Genomic DNA, 22,943 nt, shown 5'->3' on the forward strand with positions numbered 1-22,943 from the left:
CCCAGGACTGACTCACTTACGGCTCTGAATATACTCTCACTGGGGCTGTGTGTATGTATAGATGTGTTTACTGTAAAGGAGATATAAAAAATTAATATATTATATTTAACAGCTTAACTCATTAAGGGGCGATGATGGCAAATATGAACCTTAAATAGAATTTCGGTTGGTTCAATCTCAAGTATTTTTTAGTGATACATGATAGGGTGGTAGCGAAACTTCTTCTCACACAGAGGAGGAGCATACTCTGATGGGACTAATTACGGAGCATGGATTTGAACGAGATATGATTACCATGATCGACGACGGTCCATTGAGCACATCTTGTTTAGAGCAAGTGAATAGTACAGAGCATATCCACTGCCACTGTTCACCTTACGTCGGACTAGAAACATATTTTTGGGTTGGATATACTGATAATGTACGCTCGACATTCTCCTTAATCTGCGATAAGATCTGCTAAGATTAATAAAAAAATCTTGGAAGTTTGCCGAGGAGTAATAAATCCCTAACTCATCGGTTGTTTTGCGGACGACCAAAGGGCCACAAAAAGTTTTCTCCATTTGCGAGTATTTTTGCCAAAAGTCAAATATGGATTTCGCTCCAGCTTTTGTTTGTCGGTTGCTATGTCTGCTTCTAGTTTCTAGCTCCAGGTTTTCACGCGTCTGCCCCTTCGCCGGCTGCCTTACGGATTTCAGGTGGCATTCTCGAAATATGGCCAAGCCAACCAAATTTTCAGTTTGTAATTTCTGATCGTACCGCAATTCGATTGGTACGGGTCCACGGATGATATTAGATATATTATCGGGCGAATAGATGCGAAGGATTGGGCTTGAATATTCGCAAATGTCTCATTCCAAGTTTCGCAACCGTAAAGTGGAGTAGATTTAACGTTTGAGTTGCGTATTTTGAGTTTTGTGCGCCGTATTATTGATTTGAGTGTGCCAAAAGTTCGCTTGGGTTTTTTTGCGGTTTGCTTGAGTCTCCGTTAGCAGATATTACACTGCCGAGACTGCTATGCTGTTAATCCGAAATTTCTTCATTAGCGGTCGCCCCTCGGCACGCAATGGCAAATCTCTGACTGTATTTCTGTCATAACAAAGGTCCGTAAAACTCAAGGTCTCTCTTGAATAGTTTTTCACATTTTTCAGCCAATCAAAGAGTTAAATGTTTCCAAAAATTAATTTTCATTAAAACAATAAAAATAAAAATGTTGGGAATACATTCCAGATTTTTTCCATCTGTGTTTTTTTTTGTTTTGTTTTTGCATGGTATTTATATTTTTTTTAATACACAAATGTCCATTTAACAAAATTAAATTGAAATAATCTGTTTTGGTTTGTGTGTATTTTTGAATAATTTTTACAAATTTTGCTGCCAATCAAAGAGTTAAATATGTTTTCGAAGAAGTTTTATATACTCCGGTATAAACTTATCTAATCACCAGGCAGATTCCAATATAACTCCAGCCAAATCTAGATTCATCCGCACGTCTACTTGTATGTATGTACATATGTGTAATTGACCTGCCAGCTTGCCGCTTATGCAAATGTTATAATTAAAAAATTGAAATTTTAAGCACACAGATAAACTTCGATATAAAAACGAGCGATGGAAGGCCGCGTCAGCTGTCAGTCGCCGTGATTGATATGTGGCAGATGTACGAAAGTAGAAGCTGAAAACAGGCAGAAGCATAGTTAGAGCAGTTAATTACCGAAGTACTTACTTTGATTTGAAAGTGAGCCGAAGTGAATACTGAGATTTTGTTTCTAAAACCAAATAATAATCAAAGAAATAGAATAAATATGTCCAACTCAGCGAACATCTCGATGTGGAGTAAACGGTATCGTATGCAAATTTTGGTAGCAATTGTTGGTAAGCAAAATTAAAAAAAAATACGCTATTAGTGAAGTTAAAAGCCTGTAGAAAAAAGGGCTGTGAAAAGTCGCCTATAAGACTTTACTTTGACATCTTCGTTCGCTTTTCAACCAGTCAAGTTTTCTTAAATTGCCGAAGAAATTTTTTGCCAGCGAAGGGGTGATATTTATATTATATTATTGCACCCATTATTGGTTATTGGGCGGAGCTCCTACTCCAATTTCGGGTGTGCATCTTGACATTTTCGCCACAAATGGAAGATAGATTTTTATAAAGAGATTTTTCATAGCAACCATATACTCAAAGGTTTGTACAGAATTAGAAAGAAACCTTTTCTATTGCTTTGATGCGTGACTACCATTCGAGGGTGCGAATCTCCGTGCATGAACTTTGAATAATAGAAAAAGTTGTGTCTAATACCGATCACGCCTCGGCAGGCAATGGTAGGTCTGTAGGTCCTTCCATTTGTGAAACAACATCACAACACCCCATAAATAGGAGGAGGAGCTCGGGAAACGCGTCAATTATTATTTTTTTATCGATTTGGGATTTCGTGCCCACATCCGCTACCGAATGTTAGTCACGAACAAATCCATTCGGTCACGGCGGCCGCTGCTATTAAAGTTTTGTTATTTACTGCTTCAAGAATTTTACGAATCTTACCAGCGTTTGGGTAATAGACTTTCAATTATGTACTGGAGGTCTGTGCTAAAAATATATTTTGTTTTTTATTGCGCAAGTCAAAATTGCGACTTTTGTTCATAGTGTCTGTGAAATAGCTAATAACTGCCTTGAAATGGTGGCCATGGCAGCGCGAGCAGCGGCCTTTACTTCACTACTTTACTTGTTGTTTTTATAGCAGCATAAACATTCCCCATACATGTACGGAGAATACTACTGGAGCGGCAGACTTTGGAGGAGTTACATTCAGGTCGTCCCAGTAACGAAGAACCGGCTGTCGTGGGAACGTCGTTGATGTTCCTAATTTCCATCGACTGACAAAATCATTTATCCCTGCGTTGGGCATTCAGGTCTGGTCAGACTTTTTAGACTTTAGACGTGAATTTAACATAATGACTCGAGCTTTCAGGTAGCTTATTAAAATTTAATTTTCTATCGCTTTATCCTTTGAGTAAGGGTCTTCGAGCAGGATTAAAAAAGGCTAGACCCGAGTGCCCAACCAAAGGTTTTAAAAAAGGTGTTCAACGGGAGCTTAAGTAAGCTTCACATTGTTAAAACTTTAGGAAAGAATAAATAAAAAAGGCTGTGTGCTAGGAATTCGCTACCAATTCAAAAAATCGACTAAAACATACTTCCAGTTTAGTTTGAATATTTGAGATTTTAGAATAAACAATTTTTCATATTTATTATTGTATATAAATACTTACATATTTGATATTTTCGTGTATTGTGTTCGCCTCTTTCCAGCTCATATTATGACCTTCACACATGGCATTAGCCTGGGTTGGCTCTCACCCATCATTCAGGTGCTGCAATCGTCTGAATCACCGCTAAATTTTACGATTACCACAGAACAAGTCTCTTGGATTGGTTCACTTTTCGGTATTGGCTTTCTGGTTGGTAATATTTTCTTTGGACTCACTTTGGACCGTTTGGGTAGGAAGCTCAACATGTACTTATTGGCGATTCCCCATATAGTGAGTTTGGTGTAAATTTAATTTAGTGAAATAAGTGGAACTATTTATTTTTAACATGAAAACCCAGATCCCACGATAAATGTTACTGTGTAGCAATATTTTTAGAATCCATTAGAACTGTATTTTATTACTCAGAAAAAATCTTAAGGGGGAAGTCTACTGTGACAAGGGAAAAAACAGGCTTATTTTCCGGATTTTATTTCTAACAAAATATTGCTCGTACATAAAATCTATTTAAACTCTTATCTTTATTATATATTTAAGTTTTTGAAAAACAAATTTTAAGTCAAAATATTCAAAATGGCCGCAGTGGCACTTCTGCAAGCGCAGGTCCGCTTTTCTTAGGTGCCTAAACGGTGTACATGAAATCTTACGTTTCGGTGATCTAAAACAAAAAAACAAATTATTGTTATCATATACATAGTATTGACTCTCGTCTGACGTAGGATTATGTCGATAAAAAATTTTGGCGTTGAAAAAAAAATTCTTGAAATTTTTTTCTTTTTTTTTGCCTAAAATTGATGTTACTATTGTTTATAACAATTTAACAAATAACGATATCAAAAAAATCCTATGTCAGACGAGAGACACTATTACAGAGAATATATAATTAAATTTTTAAGCTGATTCATTTATCAGAACTCGAGATATCGTGTACACCGTATAGAAAAGCGGACCTGCTTTTGCAGAAGTGCCACAGCGGCCATTTTGAATATTTTGACTTAAAATTTTTTTTTCAAAAACTTAAATATATAATAAAGATAAGAGTTTAAATAGATTTTATGTACGAGCAATATTTTGTTAGAAATAAAATCCGGAAAATAAGCCTGTTTTTCCCTTGTCACAGTAGACTTCCCCCTTAATAAGCTGTGAGCCAACTCGACCCTTAAGTAAATCCAAAAAATCTTTCCGGTGAAGATGTGCTTGAAATTTCTAGGTTAGTTCAAAAGTAATTTCACACGAGACCCAAGCCTTTTAAGAATATTAGAATTGTTGAAAGGACACATCAGCTGGGATCTTACTGGCTCTAGCGAATATAAATCTGCGCTATAGATGGTATAATAATAATGTCGTACAATAATTTCGCAAAAAAAAGAACATTACATGTTGAGACATAATTCTTCTTCCTTACACAAACTTTTATCAATTCTTTTTTATGTCTGTGAAGTCCCTACTTTTTTATTTCTCCGCACTTAACAAGCAACATTTTGGCCCAAGAAGGCTGTACTAACAGTTTAAAATAAGACCCATAAATTATAGACGACCATAGTCGATTTAAATTTGTTTAATAAAATTAATTCCATATCGAAATCAAGTTTTCATTTCAAACGAAATTTGAGACTGAATTTAAATTTTTCATCACGTAAAAAGTTTGGTATAAAGAGTAGTAAAGAGATATAATTCATTTGTTGATGATTAATTGCAATCGCGCCGATCACTGGGCTCATAGTTTTAGCACAAATGAGACACATTGATTTCGGTTATCAGCTTTTGCACAGGTTAAACCCATGTCAGGTTTCCGTCTATTCGATCAACGTCATCTATTTTGCAACGTTACCATGAGCCCCTTGAACGTCTTCTATTTCGTGCTCCCTATGGATTACAGCACAAAGCAGCTCTGCTGACTTCGTGCGCGGGCCTGCGTCATTTGCTTTCCCGAATCTCAATACGTATCGGCCTTTGGTTACATTTACTGAGTAGAACCGCATTGAGACCCAGTTTTCGATCCACCAGATACATAGAATTCGACGAAAACAGCGGCTCATAAACATTTGTGTTTTGTGTTGAAAAGACTCAACTTAGTTTTTCTTATCAGCTGCTTCGAATACCAAACTTTATTTTAAATCGCCTAGCGCCTTTCGCTTTAACGATTCGATTCGGTTCGTGGTTTTCTTGACTGAATATTGTTTGGGGGCGCATCAAAAATGAACACACAAATAGAAAATCCGGCACATTACATAATTTTTCTTCGAAAACAGAGCGACAAGCCAGGTGGCTAAAAATGTGCAGAGTGCCCAAGTGGCCAAAGGATAAAAATTGCACAAAAATTCATTTGGAACCATTTGAATAAGGCTGAATACAAAAAGAAGCTCGATATATGAGGGTCCGACGAATTATCGAAAAAAACCGTCACGAATTGAATTTCCATTTGTGAGCTACTATTAAATCTCAACAAAGTTTTCCTGAATTTTGAAGCGGAGGGTGAATGTTAATGAAAAGCGGACCACTTAGGTCAAGGTAAGGCTAAGCCAATTGTGGTCGGTTGCGCTGGCGCAAACAGCGGCCAATTTGGGATTGACGTGCAGAAAAGTATTGCTTGGAGCTTGGTGGGCTTGTCAGGGCATCGTTTACTATAACATAAACTTTTTCCCTATAGGCAAACTTTTCATTCGGGCCTGTGATCATCCAGTTGTAGCCAATTTTAGCCAATAGGAGTGGATCAGGCTTGGGCCGCATATAACGATAATCTCCTTGACAAAAGTTTCGGAAGCTTTGTTAAGAGCCTTTTATACAACCTTCTACATAGTTCAAACGAGTAGACCAATAAGCGCGAGGCTTTATATGAGAGAGGGTTAGTGGAATTTCTTCAAAATGATTATTCCAACTATGTTCAAAAAAATCTAGAATGGATTTTGTTTTATTGTTATCTTTAATTATTAATTATTATTTATGTCTTAAACCCTTTACCTTAAAGCAAGGTGTGGGAGACGTGAATCTACTTCCGTGCCTAAAATGAGAACTTCGTATCAGACACGTAATGACTTTTTCTGACTAAAAGTGAAAAACTCGTATCAACACACTAGAAAAGCTTTCATCGAAAGGGGCACACACAATCGTCGCTCGATTCATAAGGCGAAGTGTTAATAGTAAATAATTTTCTTCTTCTTCACCATCTCCCAGACTCGCTGTTTCCGAAGCGCACAGTTCTCTCGAACACTTCAAGGGCAGCCCAAATTATATGCTGCGATTATCCGGGCAATATGAGTTTGCAGTTCTTTCTAACCTGACGCTGCTTATGCTATTAGGGCGTCTACCCAAGTAAAGCGTTTTTCAGTAAGAGGTTAGTTAGGTTGATATGGTTGCCCAGGGAATGGGCACACTTGGACGAAGAAGGATTCGTCCTTTGTGATGCCATTATGGAGGGGTGAGGCGGGATACAGGGAGAGGGCGGGGAGAGGTGGTGCTGGGATAGTTGGGAGCGTGCGGATTACGATTACGAACGATGACTATGTTTGCGTCAACCGCTTTATGCTGCTGATGAAATTCATCAGATTTTTAATGTCAACGCCAGCTATATCAGCAGGCGTGACAAAGAAGTAGGAGCCAAGATGCCTAGATCTTAGCCCCGCCAGAGCAGGGCAGCTAAGGAGAAGGTGCTGAGATGATTCCACCTCATCCTCCATACATCCAGCGCAAAAGGGACTCGAGATCATTCCAAGTCTCACAGCATGCATTCCTCGCGCATTGTGTCCTGTGAGAAAACCCACGAGATTAGAGAGCTGAAATTTTGTCAGCCTCAGAAGCTCGCCCGAGCGCCTGCGGTCCACACGTGGCCAGAAGGATTTCGCGACCTTACACGTTCGTGTACTTGCCCAGCGCTCGCTGAGTTGGTGCGATGCCCATCTTTCCAGGAGCAGACCGCAGGTAGTCGGGGGATCCCAATTCCCTCCCTTCGCGGGGAAATCACCTCGCATGTCCCTTGTCTGGCCAGCTCATCCGCCTCACAGTTTCCAGCAATGTCGCTGTGACCAGGAACCCAGATGAGGCTGATGTTAAAGAATTCGGACGCAGTCGAAAGCGAGGTCAAGCATTCCTTGACCAATTCCGAATGCACCGTCGTAGACCCGAGGGCCCTTATTGCCGCTTGGCTGTCGGAGTAAATATTTACTTTCTTGACCGTTAATACGCATTTGAGCTGCCAATAGGCTGCCTCCTTGATTGCGGCTACCTCTGCCTGGAACACACTGCAGTGGTCCGGTAGCCTGAATTTGAGTCTGGTGGGGAGCTCCTCGCAAAAGACTCCTCCGCCAACCTTTCCTTCCAACTTCGATCCATCCGTGAACAAGTTCACCATGCCCTGTCCCCAAGTGTAGCCCTCTCTCCACTCTTCCCTTGACGGAATATGAGTGGAGAAGCTTCCGGTAGGACTAAACGAGGGTATACACTGATCCGTTGACAGAGGGATGAACTCGAAGTTTCTGAGAATGCTTGAGTGCCCATAAGTGAGGTTAAGCTTATAGCTCCAGCCCCTCAGTCTGATTGCGGTACGCGAGGCGGCAATTCTGCCTGCAATGTCTACGGGTACCACATTTAACATTGCGTTGAGCGCCAGAGTAGGAGTCGTTCGAAGCGCCCCACTGATTCCAATGAGTGCCGACCTCTGGACTCTCTCCAGCTTCTTCACCAATGTCGTCTTCTCTAGTGAGTTCCACCAGACTATGACTCCATATAACAAGATAGGCTTTACAATAGTATTGTATAGCCAGAAAACAACTCTAGGCGAGTGGCCCCATCTTTTACCAATAGCGCCCTTGCATCCATACAAGGCGATTGTTGCTTTCCTCACTCTTTCCTCAATATTGGGCTTCCATGTGAGCTTGCTGTCAAGGATAATACCTAGGTACTTAACCTTGTCAGAAAGCATCAGCGGAGCGCCCCCTAGTGAGGGAAGTTGAGCTCTAGGTATTTTATGTTTTCTCGTAAATAAGACGAGCTCCGTCTTAAGAGGATTCACCGACAGGCCGCAGTCCGTTGCCCATCTAACAACTACGTTAAGATATCCCTGCATCAGGTTGTACAGAGTATCCACAAATTTTCCTCTGACGATTAATGCGACGTCATCCGCGTAGGCAACCACCCTGCAGCCCCCTTTCACCAGCTCCTCCAGCAAGTCATTTACAACAGCGACCCAGAGGAAGGGCGAGAGAACACCACCTTGCGGAGTGCCCCTACTCACCTGCCGGTGAATGGAGATGCCGCCCCATTCTGCCGCGACCGTTCTGTCGCTGAGCATTTTATAGATAAATCTGATCAGGTCGGTTTCGACCCCCAGTTTACCCAGAGACCGGGTGATTGCCTCCGGGAGGACGTTGTTAAAAGCCCCCTCGATGTCGAGGAAGGCGCCCACCGCAAGCTCCTTCTGAGAAAGAGACTCCTCAATCTCTTTCACAATTGTGTGCAGGGCAGATTCGACCGATCTTCCCTTGCAGTAAGCATGTTGGGTATGCGACAGCCGACCCCGAGGAATTTCGCTTCTTATGTGCAAGTCAATCAGTCTCTCAAGGGTTTTTAGCAAAAAAGATGAGAGACTGATTGGCCTGAAGTCCTTAGGGGAGACATGCGAGCACTTGCCTGCCTTGGGTATAAAGACAACCCTCACGGCCCTCCATGACCTCGGTATATAGCCCCTGGCTATGCAGCTCGCATAGATAGGGCTCAACCAACGGCATGATACCTCCACTGACTTTTGCAGTTGTGCAGGAATGATGCCGTCAGGACCAGGCGACTTGAAGGGTCTAAAGGATTCAATGGCCCAAGACAGGCGGCGCTTATCCATCAACCAGCCCCGGTCTCGAGTGCAGGTTGATCTACTTTCCAGGCCGGTGCTGCTAGGTGCTGGGCTCGTCGGAAAATGGGCGTCGAGAAGTAACTTTAGTGACTCCTCGCTGCTCATCGCCCAACGTCCCAATTCGTCTCTTAAGTACCCCAAGGGAGCGGAACTCTTCGTGAGTACTCGTCTAAATCTGGAGGACTCATGGCAGCCCTCTACGCTTTCGCAGAAGCTTCTCCAAGAGTCCCTCTTAGCTTTCCTAATTTCGGACTTATATATTCCTAGCCCTGCCTTATAAAGCTCCCATCCCGAGGGAGATCTTATTCTTTTAGCCCTGTTAAAAAGGCGTCTGCATGAGACCCTAAGCTCAGAGAGCTCCGCTGTCCACCAAGGCGGTTTTTCCTTCCTGGGAAAAGCTTTTGTTGGACAAGAGGTTTCAAGGGCGTTGTTGCAAGCTGAGGTGAAAGTCTCCACCAGTTCGTCGATCGCTTCTTCCGATAGATCTTGATTTCCTCCCGGTGCTTTGGGGAGTAGGTTCAGTAGATTTCTGTTGTATGCATCCCAGTCCGTCCTCCTCAGGTTCCTGTAGGGGGATCTTATTGGACGGGTTTGAGCGAGAGAGAACTGAATGTACCTATGGTCCGAGAAGGAGTGAGCATTTAGCACCTTCCAATCGGAGATTCGGTTTATCAGTAAAGAAGAAGCCAGAGTGAGGTCAAGCACCTCCTCTCTGGCTGCGGTAATGAAAGTGGGGTCTTTACCCCTGTTACAAATAAACAAGTCCTCGTTTAGAATATAATCAAAAAGTGACTCACCTCTTGCATTGATGTCTGAACTTCCCCAGCAGGTGTGATGGGAGTTCGCGTCAGTGCCTATAATAACGCCGATTTTCCTGCGTTTTGCTTCAGCTAGGGTTTTCCTTAGCAGCACCGGAGGTGGTTCCACCTCGTCGTCATGTGCCATGTAGACTGACATCAGCCATAGTTTCCCAGGAGGGCCCTCCAGGCTCACCGTTACAATGTCTTCATTGCTGAAATTAGGCAAAATAAATGCATTAAGTTCCTTTCTGATGAGTATACAGGATCTTGGTTTACCTGTCCCGCTATACGCCACCAGATTGTAGCTTTTCGTCCTGAGCCCAGAAATGCCGTTGCTGCTCAGCCACGGTTCCTGGATCAGGACTATGTCAGCTCCACCTTGCTCAAGGTGGATTAGTAGGTTGGCGGACGCCGCCTTAGAGTGTTGAAGATTTATCCTCCAGTATCCTCTCCATCACCCCAAGGACGGCGTCCTCGCTTTCCGAGGCCAGAAGCCTCTCCTCCTCCGCCCTGTCGAAGAACGACCCGATGCTTATGACGGACCCCGGTAAAGAGCGAACGTCATCAGCATTGTCACCCTCCGACATGACGGATTCCACTTCCATGTCCACAGGAGCTTCCTCCACTGTGGGCATTACGTCTCCCAGCACGTCCGGATGTGCAGGGGCATCTCCTCTGGCATCGGTTTGGTAGACTTTAAGGACTACCTTCTCGAAGCCATAGTTAATGACCCTTTTTGCTTCAGCGAGAGGACTGAGGGACTCTGCATTCAGCAGAATCAGCGCTTGCCGATAGGATCCCTCAGTCTTCTCCACCTTCGCCACCCTCCAGTTGTGTGTGGGAAGTGTGGGGTTGCAGTAGCGGAGGATTTTCTCCATCTCCTTCGAGGCAGAGGGTTCGGAGGGGAGCCAGACACGTGCTCGCGGACGTACAGGTAGATCCTTTCGGTCCACTACCCTCAGCTTAGCTCCCTCCCATACCTCTCCCACCAAGGCTACTGCCGCCCTGTACATTGAGGCTGACCGTTCGTCAGCGCAGACGATTCTTTTATATGAACCGTAGTGCCATCCTGCACTTTCACAGCTTGGGGGGGGGGGGGGCCAGGGTTTTCCCTCGCTACCCTCATAAATACTGCGGAGATGGCGGACGCTACCTTCTTCCATTCCTCCCTGGAGATGGCGCCGTCATCTTTACCGCTGTCCATTACTCCCAGAATGATCGAGCCCGCCTGTTTAACGACTTCGCTAAATGATTTTGGCGGGCCACCACCAATCCTGGGCCCCTTCTCTTGCGGGATATCCTCTTCCAGGGAGCGTTGTCTCTTAACTCCCGAGTCCGGTTGTGGCGCATTCGCTTCCACTCCCTTTTCACTGCCCTCCTCTGCTCCCCTAATGACCTTCCTGGCCCACTCGAGCGTCTGGGAATGCTTCTCAGATACCTGAGAGTCATTCTGCCCACCGTAGCGCTCCAGGATCTTGGTAGCCATGCGAAGATCAGAGAAGGACCGTTTACTCTGCCCTAGCTGCCGTTTAGGCTTAATGGAGGATCCCCGGAGAGATGCTCCCGAAGTCCCCGGAAAACTAGGGGAAAGCCCCTTGCTGGTGCTGGCTTTCCCATCCATCGCCCCTACTTTAAGAATTACAGACGGTTCCGCCTGTCTTCCACTACCTATCAAAGGCGGGTTCCCACCTTTTACCCCCCGATTAATATTGAAAGTCGATTCCGACTTTCCCTCGGTGTCTCCCTTGGTTGCTACCTTACGCATCGATTCCGATGCGTTACCCCCACTAGAGACTGCCCCCCGGGGCAAAAATTTCCTAGGAGGCGATTTCGCTCCTCCTGTCTTGAGGGAGTTGGTTTTGGGACTCGGTTGTTAGTTGTGTTGTTGTTGTTTGTTGTTGTTGTTGTTGTTTTGTTGTTGTTGTTCATTATTTTATTGAGTGGGTCCCCACTCGGAGCCGCTATCCAAACCCGTAGTGTGTAGTCGTCCTTAAAGGGTCCCATGGTTGTCTGTGCCGTAGCAGGGAGGCCATGCGAGGGTTGACGCATGTCCTTATGGGGCATGCGTTCAGAGCCAGACCGGACACAAAGACGGGAGTCGTCTCAACCGCACCTACACCGCCAACCCAATGGCTACGGGTTTGGAACGTACTCCGAGGCCTGCCAAGGTTTTAGCGGGACGGGGGCAGTCACGTCATTAGCCCACCAGCCATTTCTGCTGAGTTTCACCTCAGCATACTCAGGTGGCAGAATGCTGCGACTACCAGCACAGGTCAGAAAATGTCTAAAAAAAGTATTGAAGAAGAAGAAGTCCAAATCAGAAAGCGGGGGGGTCGTCATCGTTCAGAAAGGCCGTTAAGGCCGCAGATCATTTAGCGCTACCCAGGGTGCACCACGCGGAGGCGATCTGCCCTACACCCCTTTTTCAGTAAGAGCGCTTCAACTTTTTTTTTGAATAAAACACAAACGGTTTGACTTTTTTAACTAATTTTTTTTTTTATTATCGAGTTCGAACATATAGATTTAAGTATGAAATTCGATTTCTTTTCCATGACCACCGCGTGCACGTTTTACGAAGTCCAATCGTTGAACCCAATTTTCGACAACTCTTTTGCATAAATCAGCCGAAATTCTAGCAATTTCGCGTTCAATATTGGCTCTGAGCTCACAAATCGTCGCCCGCTTGTTACTGTAGACCAATGGCTTCACATAACCCCAAAGAAAATAGTCTAGAGGCGTCAAATCACACGAGCGCGGCGGCCATTCGACCGGTCCATTTCTGGAAATAATGCGCTCATCGAACTTACTCTTCAACAAATCAATTGTAGCGTGTGCTGTGTGGCTTGTGGCCCCGTCCTGTTGAAACCACATGTCGTCTAAGTCCATACCATTCAATTGCGGCCAGAAATAATCGTTTGTCATGTCGCGGTATCGATTTCCATTTACAGTAACGTGGCGATCGTTCTCGTTAACGAAAAAATATGGGCCAATTACGCCGCCAGTATGTAAACCGCACCAAACAGTGATTTTTTCGGGATGCAACGGTGCCTCATGAATCACGTGTGGATTGCTTTCTGCCCAGTAACGCATATTTTGCTTGTTGACAAAGCCATTGAGCCAAAAGTGAGCTTCATCACTGAAGATGATTTTTTGGAAAATTTATAAATGTTCATAAAAAATTTGCACGATTATTTTCATAAAAAATTTGCACAATTTGCAATCGTTGCTCAAGTGTGTAGCGTTCCATGATAAAATGTATACTAATGAAGTTTACAAATGACAAGCGAAAAATAAAAAATATTGCGTCGTTCGCCCTCCCTATTGGAAAAAAGTTGAAGCGCACCTATTGAAAAACGCTATATATGAAGTCCACTTCTACATGAAAATTATAACTTCCAACAGTGAACTTAACACTAAGATGGAAATGCGCTGACTATTTGTTTGATGATAGGAGATACTTCGTTTTGTTCTAGAACCAAGTTTAATCGTATCGTTTCTTTTGCAAGTGTAGAAAGCTTTGAACTGGCAGTGAAGTTGTTGCGACTGATGGTATCAGTATTTTCGACTAATAATCCAGGATAGGAAGTTACCTTAGAAAAGCTCTTAAAAGAGCTCATAGAGATCTTTCACAGTTCTCACGCGACGGTCGGCAGCGGCACTTAAGCTGACAGACTTAGTGTGTCCTGAATGGACTGATGTACTTATCTTGTCGGTGATTTCCTCCGTTATCACAATTTTGCAGCTTAAAAAAGTATTCCGTCTATAATTTAGGCCTATTTTGAGTGTCATTCACCATACTACCATCCCTAAGCCAACAGGAAATCATCTTCATCCTGAACCCCAATTCAAGCCAGTTATAATTTTCTGGTAGGTCTCTCGAGCGTTTTATTCTCTCTATTTTTTCTCTCTCTCTCTAATAGGTTAATTTAATAATAAGAATAATATAGTTAAATAACGAAGTAATAATTCTTAATCACTCAAATCCATATAGCTCTTCTGGGTCTTAAGCTATGCGGCACAGAGCATCGACTATTTGTATGCGGCACGTTTTTTTGCTGGATTTACGAGCAGCGGCCTCTATGTGGTCATTCCAATATTCATAAGCGAGTTATCAGATAAAGAGTAAGTATGCAAGCGAAAATAATAGAAGACTAAGTAAAAATAAGATGTGAATCGAGGATGATTCATTAAGACCCAACAAAAAATCGCATAAATCTTAAAAGAAAAGTACAAAAATTCATTAATTTAAAAAAATTAAAATAAAAGCTTATTTTTTTACACTGATATAAAGCAACAAATTTCAAATTACTATTTCCATAAAAAAAAATTGTGAAAATATATGCCAAACATATTGCAAAAATTAATAAATGTATGGACACCCCTAATGCATGCATTACTCAAGATTTGTTTTGATTTAATCAAACAAAGGACCTTTATAAGTTATATAAACGAAAAAAACATAGATTTATAATTATGTAGGTAGGCAGGAAGAAGTGGCTGTCGATCTCTAAACCAACTCACTTAGACCACTGCCGATCCATTGCGATAGCACAGTGCCAGTTTATCTGCTACTCCTCATTAAACCATTTTGTTTTAAGTGCAACCCCATTGATCTGGCTGTCTCTAAATCCTTAAGATCATCCGTATCATTCAAAAACGATGCGCCAAAGAATCTAAACTTGCCATGTCACGCAGGACAATGTCCGAGAGAATGCTTGAAAGACTCTTCCTCGTCCTCATTCTTGCAACTTAAGCTTTAGTCGAAATGAGGCTCAATATTTGAGAATGTGGAACTAGGAGGCAGTGGCATGTGATCAAAGCAACTAACATAGAGACGTTTTTCCTTGACCAATTGGATAGCGCTTTTGAGCACCTAACGTCCCATTTTTTCCAAATTTCCATACCCAGAGAGTTGACATTTAAGATAACAAAAGAAATCTACAAATGCATGAGCAACCCTAATGTATGCGATAACTTAAGAACTTCACTTCGATATAATTATAAATTTACCTTTACATAGCTGCAAAGCAACAAAAATTTAAATACGTAATTTGATATTTCAAAGAATAAAAAAAATTACATATACTATAGCGGTATGAACACCCCTAATGCAAGTATAAATATATCAGTAGACGAAACATTTTTCAACGCCCACTTATTTCAACACACCTGCCAGCAGCTGACTTACATTGAGAAAGGCTATGGTTTTTTTAGTGTTGATACAAAGTGAGATAAATACAAACCTACACACATTTACGTAGTTGCTCAGAGAGGAGTGTGTTGCTGATAACACTGGTTTACAGCAAATGTGGACAGTGGATGATATTATCCATTTCCTATGCAGAATCGCTCGCTGATTCCGAGAATCGAGTTATTTTTTATGGACAAGTTTTCAAGATATTTGCAATTCACCGTCATTCAGCGAAAATTTCTGTTTTTTATGTACTCCCATAAAACATTACACCTGTCGTTAGACAATAAGTAATTTTATTTACAACGAGATATTAAGAAGCTAATGCCCTCCAGCTTATTTAAAAGAAATATACGGAGCATTTAAAACAAGTGACCAACAATGATAAATGCGATTAGTTGATGATTAACTGCATAGGCAATTAACTTAACAGGACCCGGGCCCTGCCTTGCTATGAGACAATACACCATCAAGGAGAAGCTTAAGAGTGAAGATCTAAGGCTAAGGGATGTTTGCTAGCACCAAACATTGGGACTACGCCTGGCGAAATCAGTATTGGGAGGGTACAACCAAAAGGGATTTAAAAGACTCATAACCCTCCCCAATGATAAACTGCAGACTGCGTAGTCATCTACACATTAGCGGGATATGGTCCACCGATGCTTGTAATTTCTACCACCCAACTCTAACCTGAGTTTAATAAGGGAACTGGGTCTGGATGAGGTATGTATGTAGAGGGCTAGAGGGCACAAAAGGTCATGAGATCGAAGTGCAAACACCGAAGCAATCTATCTAATCTAACTACTATGTATGATATGTTGGTTTTCGATGGTTAAGCCAACTTCAGGTAGTTTTTTCTTTATTTGGGATTTATGTGAGTCAATAGTCGACTTATGTGTCTTCTGCTAGCGCTTTGTATTGTCTCGTCAATAGTATCGATATCAAGATCGCGATGAATGTCTGCGTTGGATATGCAGGTGCAAGGTGCATCGGTCATAGTCTTGAGTATTTTAGGCTGGACTTGTTGTAATATACTTAGATTACTTTTTGCAGCAGTGTTCCAAACCTCCATATTTCTTATTTCATAGCTTCCATATTTCCAGATCGCTGCAATTGTCGCTCGATATATAATATTATATAAGTACAGCGAAATAAAGCAATGCTAATTTGGACTGAGGTGCAAGCAGCCAGTAAAACTTCTTGAAACGATTTTTAACTTGATTTCGTTTTTTTTCCTTTATATGGTCCTGCCAATTTAATTTGGAGTCGCTCAAAATGCTCAGATATTTTGCTTTGGTGTCAATATGCACGTCGGAGTTGCCAACCATAATTGGTCAGGGTTGGTTGTCCTTCGATTTGCGTAGTTTACTTGCATTGTTTTATTTGTGTTAATTTCGATGAGATTTATGATACCATTACGACTGTGTCATCTGCAAATTTTGCAGTCATGCTGTTTTCGGACTTCAGTACCGGTGGGCCAGCCGTATATGAGAGATATAACGTCTAAGGCACTGCCGTGGGAAATGCCTGCGTTTATAGGGTGGATGACTGCACTTAACATAGAATTTCCTAACTTTGATGTAACTCTTAAACATCAGGTGAAAGTCATTAGCTAGAGATATTTTTAATTTATGGAGCCACACAGAGTGCCATGCATTGTCAAAAGCTTTAGCTACGTCGAGGTATATGGACATGCACACTTCTTTTTATTGAAATCATCATTAAGCTTGTGAACTACTCTATGAACCTGCACTTCAGATTTTATAATAATATTTTTAGGAAAAAAGAAAAACATAAAAAAATAACGCATTTCATAAAAAAGACTAAAGAAAAGGGGACCAAGGATAAAACTTTGAGGCACACTGAAGCCAACCAAACAGGACGGCTTCAGCCAGCCTTGCACATTACCCTTTAAGTTCTTTCCGTAAGTTACCTAATCATAAACTTCACCGAACCATCAGAAAATCCAAAAAATTCTTAAGCTTTTTGCAACAAAGGCCATGATTTACCTAATAAAAATGCCTTAGAGAAATTCAGAAGGCAAAGAGGATATAAGCCATCGTTATCAAATTGCTGCCTTTCTCCATCAAGCTGCAAAGCAGCTATGCTTAAGTCTAAGCCTAGACAGCATTGGGCACAAAATAATATATTTTCCTGAACAAATGATGAAATTTACCTTTACCTTAACGACTCGCACGCCTTTAAAAAGGCTGGTAAATTGTATATTTAATTCGTTATTGCATTATTTTTTTCTGTTAAAATGTGAAATTATTTCAGTTTTTACAAAATAAATATAAAATCTGAAATTATTAATCATTTTAACAGAAGCTAAGATTGTTCAACTGGTTCCTAAGATGCGAGTTATTAAGTGGACACACTTTAGTTGTTTGGCTGAATAACGGTAAATGACTGCATCTCCGGAATCAGCAGAATTCTGCATATATAGTAAGTCAAAATAAAAGCAGAACAAAATTCAAATTTGTGAACCTGTGTAATTTATTAGACTAACCATAAAGATACACTAAAAACTTATAAAAACTAGCAAAGGGCAGCAATCGCTATCGCGCAGCGTACACATAAATAAAAAGCTGTTGGAGATAGCTATTAATATCTACACCTGTTCATACAATCATACTCTTATTTTATCTTCATCTCATAAAACAAATTCGAGTGACCTAAGCAATTTGTAGGCCAACTAAATTTACGTTGTTGCTAAATTAAAAGCAATTGCCCGAAAGTGAAACTCAAGAAACTTATCATTTGCTAGAGAGTTACTTAGCGAAATAAACTCGCGATGAAGACTCGCATCACCTTAAAATAAATTCTGGCAATCTTCAATGTATCCGAGTTAGTTTTATAAGCTCTAATAACAGTAAAACCAAAATAAAACTATTTTTAGGCATTTACGATCAACGAAACTTCTCAAGACATGCACTTCTTATCGCACTCAGATAATGCCGCGCATTCCTTCTGGAAATGTTTAATCTTCTCCACACTTATTTTTTGAATTTTTCATTTGATTCACTTTTTTAATTTATTACTTTATTGATTTATTTATTAACTTTCAGAATTCGTGGCGCTCTCACTGCCATGGCTATGGGTTTCCTCAGCACCGGCATTTTGGTTGGATATGCATTGCCCGCATATCTCGATTACTTTTTGGTGCCTTGCATAATAATCATTTTGCCAATTATTTATCTGATTGCTGCTTGGGCATTTCCGGAAACGCCACAGTGTCTGCTGAAGCGCGGACGAACTGAGAGAGCGGAGAATTCCTTCAATTTCTACAAGAGCATTCCCAAGCGGGAGATGGTTTTGAGTCATAAATATAAGAGAGATATGGAACTGCCCGAGCCGACAATGCCGGCGAGCAGTGAGTTTGATGAGCTGAAAGAGATGATATTGTCGGGTGGGCTAGCGACGCCCATTACTATTAAAGACTTTTGTAAGTGGCTAAGTGGATATGCGTAGTAATTTATTTATGTACTCGTAGAGAGAGCAGATGAAATCACAAATTAGGCCTGGAAGTTCAGTTTTATGTAGCCTATATAATGTATGTACGAGTACATACAGTTCGGTTCACTTGATTAGGAGCAATAATTTTTGTGAATGAACCTGCAAAGCAACCGTATTTGATCCAAGGTTTTCTGGTAATACAGTTGCAATATTGTGCTTGATTTATTGGTTCACTTGAACAGAGGCGCTCAATTTGCCTACATTATTTGCGCATTAAAGCTGTGAAAAGGGATAGCTTGTTTAAGCATTCATTGTGCTTGGTCGATAACTTTTTAATTCTAATAAAATGGGAAAGCAGAAAGGTTTAACAGATCGTGAAAAACACAAAACGATATCTAGACCTCAGAGGTATTTTCAAATCGCCAAATTCCTAAAAGAACTCCAAATGTTGTGGATCATTACGTGAAACACCTCTGAAGGCACCTCTACGGTAACAACTACAAAGGCAGAACTGCGGCACCGAAGGAAACCCGCAAAATCCTTAAGATTGCATCAAATTCCGCGCTTCTAACAGCAAAAATGAGGAAATGACAAATGTTGCAGTCGGCAAATCCATTGTTTGAAGGGCTGTTCTAAAAGCGCCACATCTGAAGCATAAAAAAGCCACATGACCTATAGTTCCATTACAAATAAGGATCCCGGTGAATAGAAAAAGTAGTATTTATTGACAAAAAGAGGTTCAATCTGAATGGGGCGAATAGATACAATTACTGTTTCCATGAATTAAGAAAGGAGAAAAGGCAGTTGAGCCGACATATCGTACTATGGCGCGTTCGAATTGAAAATTGTAGACTACCAAATACCGTTAATTGGTAATTGCTTCTTCTCTTGATTTATCAGAAATCCTTGGGTTACTAGATCAAATACGGAGGCTTTGGTAACTATTGGTATAAGTTATTGCCTCTAACCAAGTGAACTGGACTGCGGATAGCGAGGCAAAACTTGAAATGCTAATATTTCACCCATATCATCTAAAATTTTTATTCAAACTTCTAAAGTACGCCTGAGAATCAATTTAAAAGATAACATTAGCTACAGCTTTATTTGTAAATCTAAATTTTCAACTCAGCTTCAACCCCATTTTCTACTATAAACTCAGCCCAAACTTCAAACGGAAAATATTTCAAGCTTTATCTAAAGCTTCAGTTCACTCTCAACATTCATTCAAACATAAACACAAACTCATATGTAGTCTTAACCCCTAACTCAACGTCCATCCAAACTTTTACTTCAACATCAGCTATCATTTCAAATTCAAGCGCAAACTTGACTTTAAACTCAACTTCAATCGTAACTGTAGCCTCAACTACAGCAGCCTTCTCACTCTCATTCTCATTTACATTCGCATAACTTACTAACCAGTTTCAAATCTAATCTAATCTAACTTTCCCCATTTCTCGTTTTAGTAACCAGGTCGGCCATGTTCAAATTTTTCACCGCCTTCATTGTATGTATTCTCAATCAATTCTCGAGCAGCTTCGTCTTTGTCAGCTATATGTCCGCCATTTTCGCTTCATCCGGTTCAACGATGGATCCCAATGAGTGCACCATTTATATGGGTGTGGTGGAGATAGCAGGCACAGTGACTTCAACTGTATTGGTGGAGCGTTTCGGCCGTAAAGTGTTGTTCCTTACTTCTACAGCGACTATGGCTGCTTCGATGTTTGCCTTCGGCATTTTTGTGCAATTTACTGATGAAGCGACGAAAGCGCAATACGAATGGGCGCCAGTGGTGTTGATGGCATTGGTTGTGTACACGGCTGCTTTCGGTATTGTTGGGTTGACCTACACGATCATTGTCGAAATTTTACCAGCAAAGGTGAGTGAAAAGAGCGACTACATACAGGGTTTGATTGAAAAGTAATGAGCCTTCCCGCGCGGAGCGCCTGCCAAGCGATCAACCGAATCGGATGGTGGGCCAAAATGATCGTTGGACCTTTCCCTTCCACTAGAAACCGGTCCCAGTTCGCTGGCAACAGCGGTGCAGTCAACATCACTCCGCGCGTGAAAGCTGTTTTAAAAATGTGTTAGGATTTTGCAGTGGCGAAAATGCAGCGATCGTTGGAGCAACGGTACTCGATCAAATTTTGTGTAAAGCTAAACAAAACGAGTACCGAAACCATTGGGCTACTCAAGGAGGCTTACGGGTACCAATCTCTGTCCAGTGCCCAGGTAAAACGGTGGCACAAGTCGTTCAAGGAAGGCCGGGAGGACGTCGAAGACGAACAGCTATCTAGAAGGCTTTCGACGACGCAAACAGACGAAGATGTGAACCGGGTTCGGGTATTTTTGTACATTGACCGTCGCGCTAGTCTACGTCAGATCAGTGAGTTAAATTTAACTTATTACAATGTGCGGGAAACCGCGTCGGCCGGGTTCGGCCCGAGCTCGTCAACAATTGGACCCTTCATCACGACAATGCGCAGGCGCACACCGCATTCCTCTACACTTCTGCATTGGCCAAGATGGGAGTTCTGGTGCTTCCCCACCCTCCCTACAGCCCAGACCTGTCCCCTCCGGACTTCTACTTGCTCTCGCTCCTGAAAAGAAAGCTAAAGGGGAGGCGTTTCGACTCCATCGAGGCGATCCACAAAACTGTGACAGCCGAATTGAACGCGATTCCGGCGGATGAGTTTAAAAAATGTTTCCTGCAGTGGAAGGACCGCTACCAGCGGTGTATTGACGCTCAAGGGTCCTATTTTGAAGAATATTAGTTGTATAAGCCAAAAGGTTTAATAAAACTGCTTAAAAAAATAAAGCTCATTACTTTTCAATCAAACCCTGTATATAGGTAGGAGAAGAGATGATGGAGTAAAAGGATCTATAATTGATTTAACATATCAGTGTGAAATTCATATATTTTAATTAGACTGAATGTGTAAAGAACGTGTAACGAAGATGAAGAAGTTATGTGAGAAAATTTTTATAAACATAGAAAATTTATATAATAATGCAAAAATTCTATTTTCCACTTTATCACCTTTTCAGATTCGCGGCCAAGCTCAAGCGATCAGTATGGTTTTCATGAGCATTTGCGTGTTTGGTGCACTTCACCTCTATCCAATGTTCCTTTACAACTATGGCCTACCGGTGACTATGTATTCCTGCACTGGGGTTTGCATTGTTTGTGGAATTTATTTGATAATTTTCCTCGAAGAGACGAGAGGCAAATCAATGGAGCAAGACTAGGAAGGCACAGAGTAATATCCAAGTCCGAGGAATCTCAAAGACGATAATAAAAAAAGTATAATGCATTCGTTTTAGATGCAAAATATGGAGTATTTTTTTATAATAAAAATAATGTAGTTATCTAATAATAAAATATGATAAAAAAATCAGGCCTAGCCACAGCAGGGAGGAGTCGCGATAATTTAGATTATTTTTATTTGTATTAAATGTAATTAAAATTATCAAGCACTGCCTGCTGTAGCTATCGGCTCAGATTAGGATATTTATTTCTCTTGGCACACGAGTTCGCACGAAAATGAAAAAGTAACAAAGTTTTCAAGCCTCGAGCCACCTCCTCAAATTAGTGGACTACTCATTATATTAGTTTGGGGAATAAGTTCGTAGCGTTTTTACCGAAATATTCTATTTAAACAAAAAATAATAATTTTATCAATAAACTGAAGGACCTCCCATTCGATATCTTGGAGTACAGCTTTGAACACTTGTGTAACATGGAGCCTGGCGTTGTCGTGAAGAGGTATGGTTTGACCATGTGGATCAGGTGTTTTCAGCCTCATTCCCGCGGTGTAGAGCTCCATTGATATACTCGTATAGCCACCATTTCTTATCATTCGTGACGATTCGGTATAAAAAGCGCTGTTTATGACCACGTGTTGCTCGATGGTGAGCGAGGTACTAAGGAAGATGCTTTGAAGGCGACTTTCTTTGTTTCTTTCGTTGAGCTCATGCGGTACACAGGCTCCCGAATTTTCTGTAAATTCCATTGAATAAAGATGATTGAGAATCGCTTTATGATCGCAGTTCATTTTTTCGGCCAAATCACGACTAGTTTGGCGCCAGTTCTCCTCCAAAAGTGATTTAGACGTTCTTCATCGAATTCAGAAAGCTTCCCTCTGCCGGACGTGCTATCGACGTCAAAGTCGCCATTTTTGCTATAGACGCGCCTATGATACCTTTTCCATACACGTCGAAAATGTCCCGGACTATTCCCACAGCTTTTTGACCTCCAGGAAGAGCAAAGAAAATGTTGATTTTTTCCTTCTGAGTATTCCATTTCTAAGCCTCAAACCTAATAGAAAATCAAATAGCTCAAAAATACAATTAACATGGTTTTATAGAGGGGAAAGAGTTCTAATCTTCTA

General features: G+C 41.5%; 1 protein-coding gene across 2 annotated transcripts; it reads left to right on the forward strand.

Moving 5' to 3' along the window:
• Nucleotides 1-1,653: 1,653 nt before the first annotated feature.
• Nucleotides 1,654-21,957, forward strand: LOC129252990 (facilitated trehalose transporter Tret1-like). Of its 2 annotated transcripts, none has more exons than XM_054891200.1 (6): nucleotides 1,654-1,875; nucleotides 3,307-3,536; nucleotides 13,897-14,027; nucleotides 18,165-18,541; nucleotides 20,019-20,431; nucleotides 21,601-21,957. In XM_054891200.1, exons 1-6 carry the CDS (start codon nucleotides 1,806-1,808, stop codon nucleotides 21,799-21,801), a joined length of 1,422 nt encoding a protein of 473 aa, XP_054747175.1. In that variant the 5' UTR covers nucleotides 1,654-1,805; the 3' UTR covers nucleotides 21,802-21,957. The 2 variants fall into 2 exon arrangements, with proteins under 2 accessions (XP_054747175.1, XP_054747176.1); XM_054891201.1 differs by having other exon boundaries at nucleotides 1,664-1,738.
• The last annotated feature ends 986 nt before the right edge of the window (nucleotides 21,958-22,943 follow it).

The sequence above is a fragment of the Anastrepha obliqua genome, chromosome 1, assembly GCF_027943255.1.
Source record: "Anastrepha obliqua isolate idAnaObli1 chromosome 1, idAnaObli1_1.0, whole genome shotgun sequence".
Classification (NCBI taxonomy): domain Eukaryota; kingdom Metazoa; phylum Arthropoda; class Insecta; order Diptera; family Tephritidae; genus Anastrepha; species Anastrepha obliqua.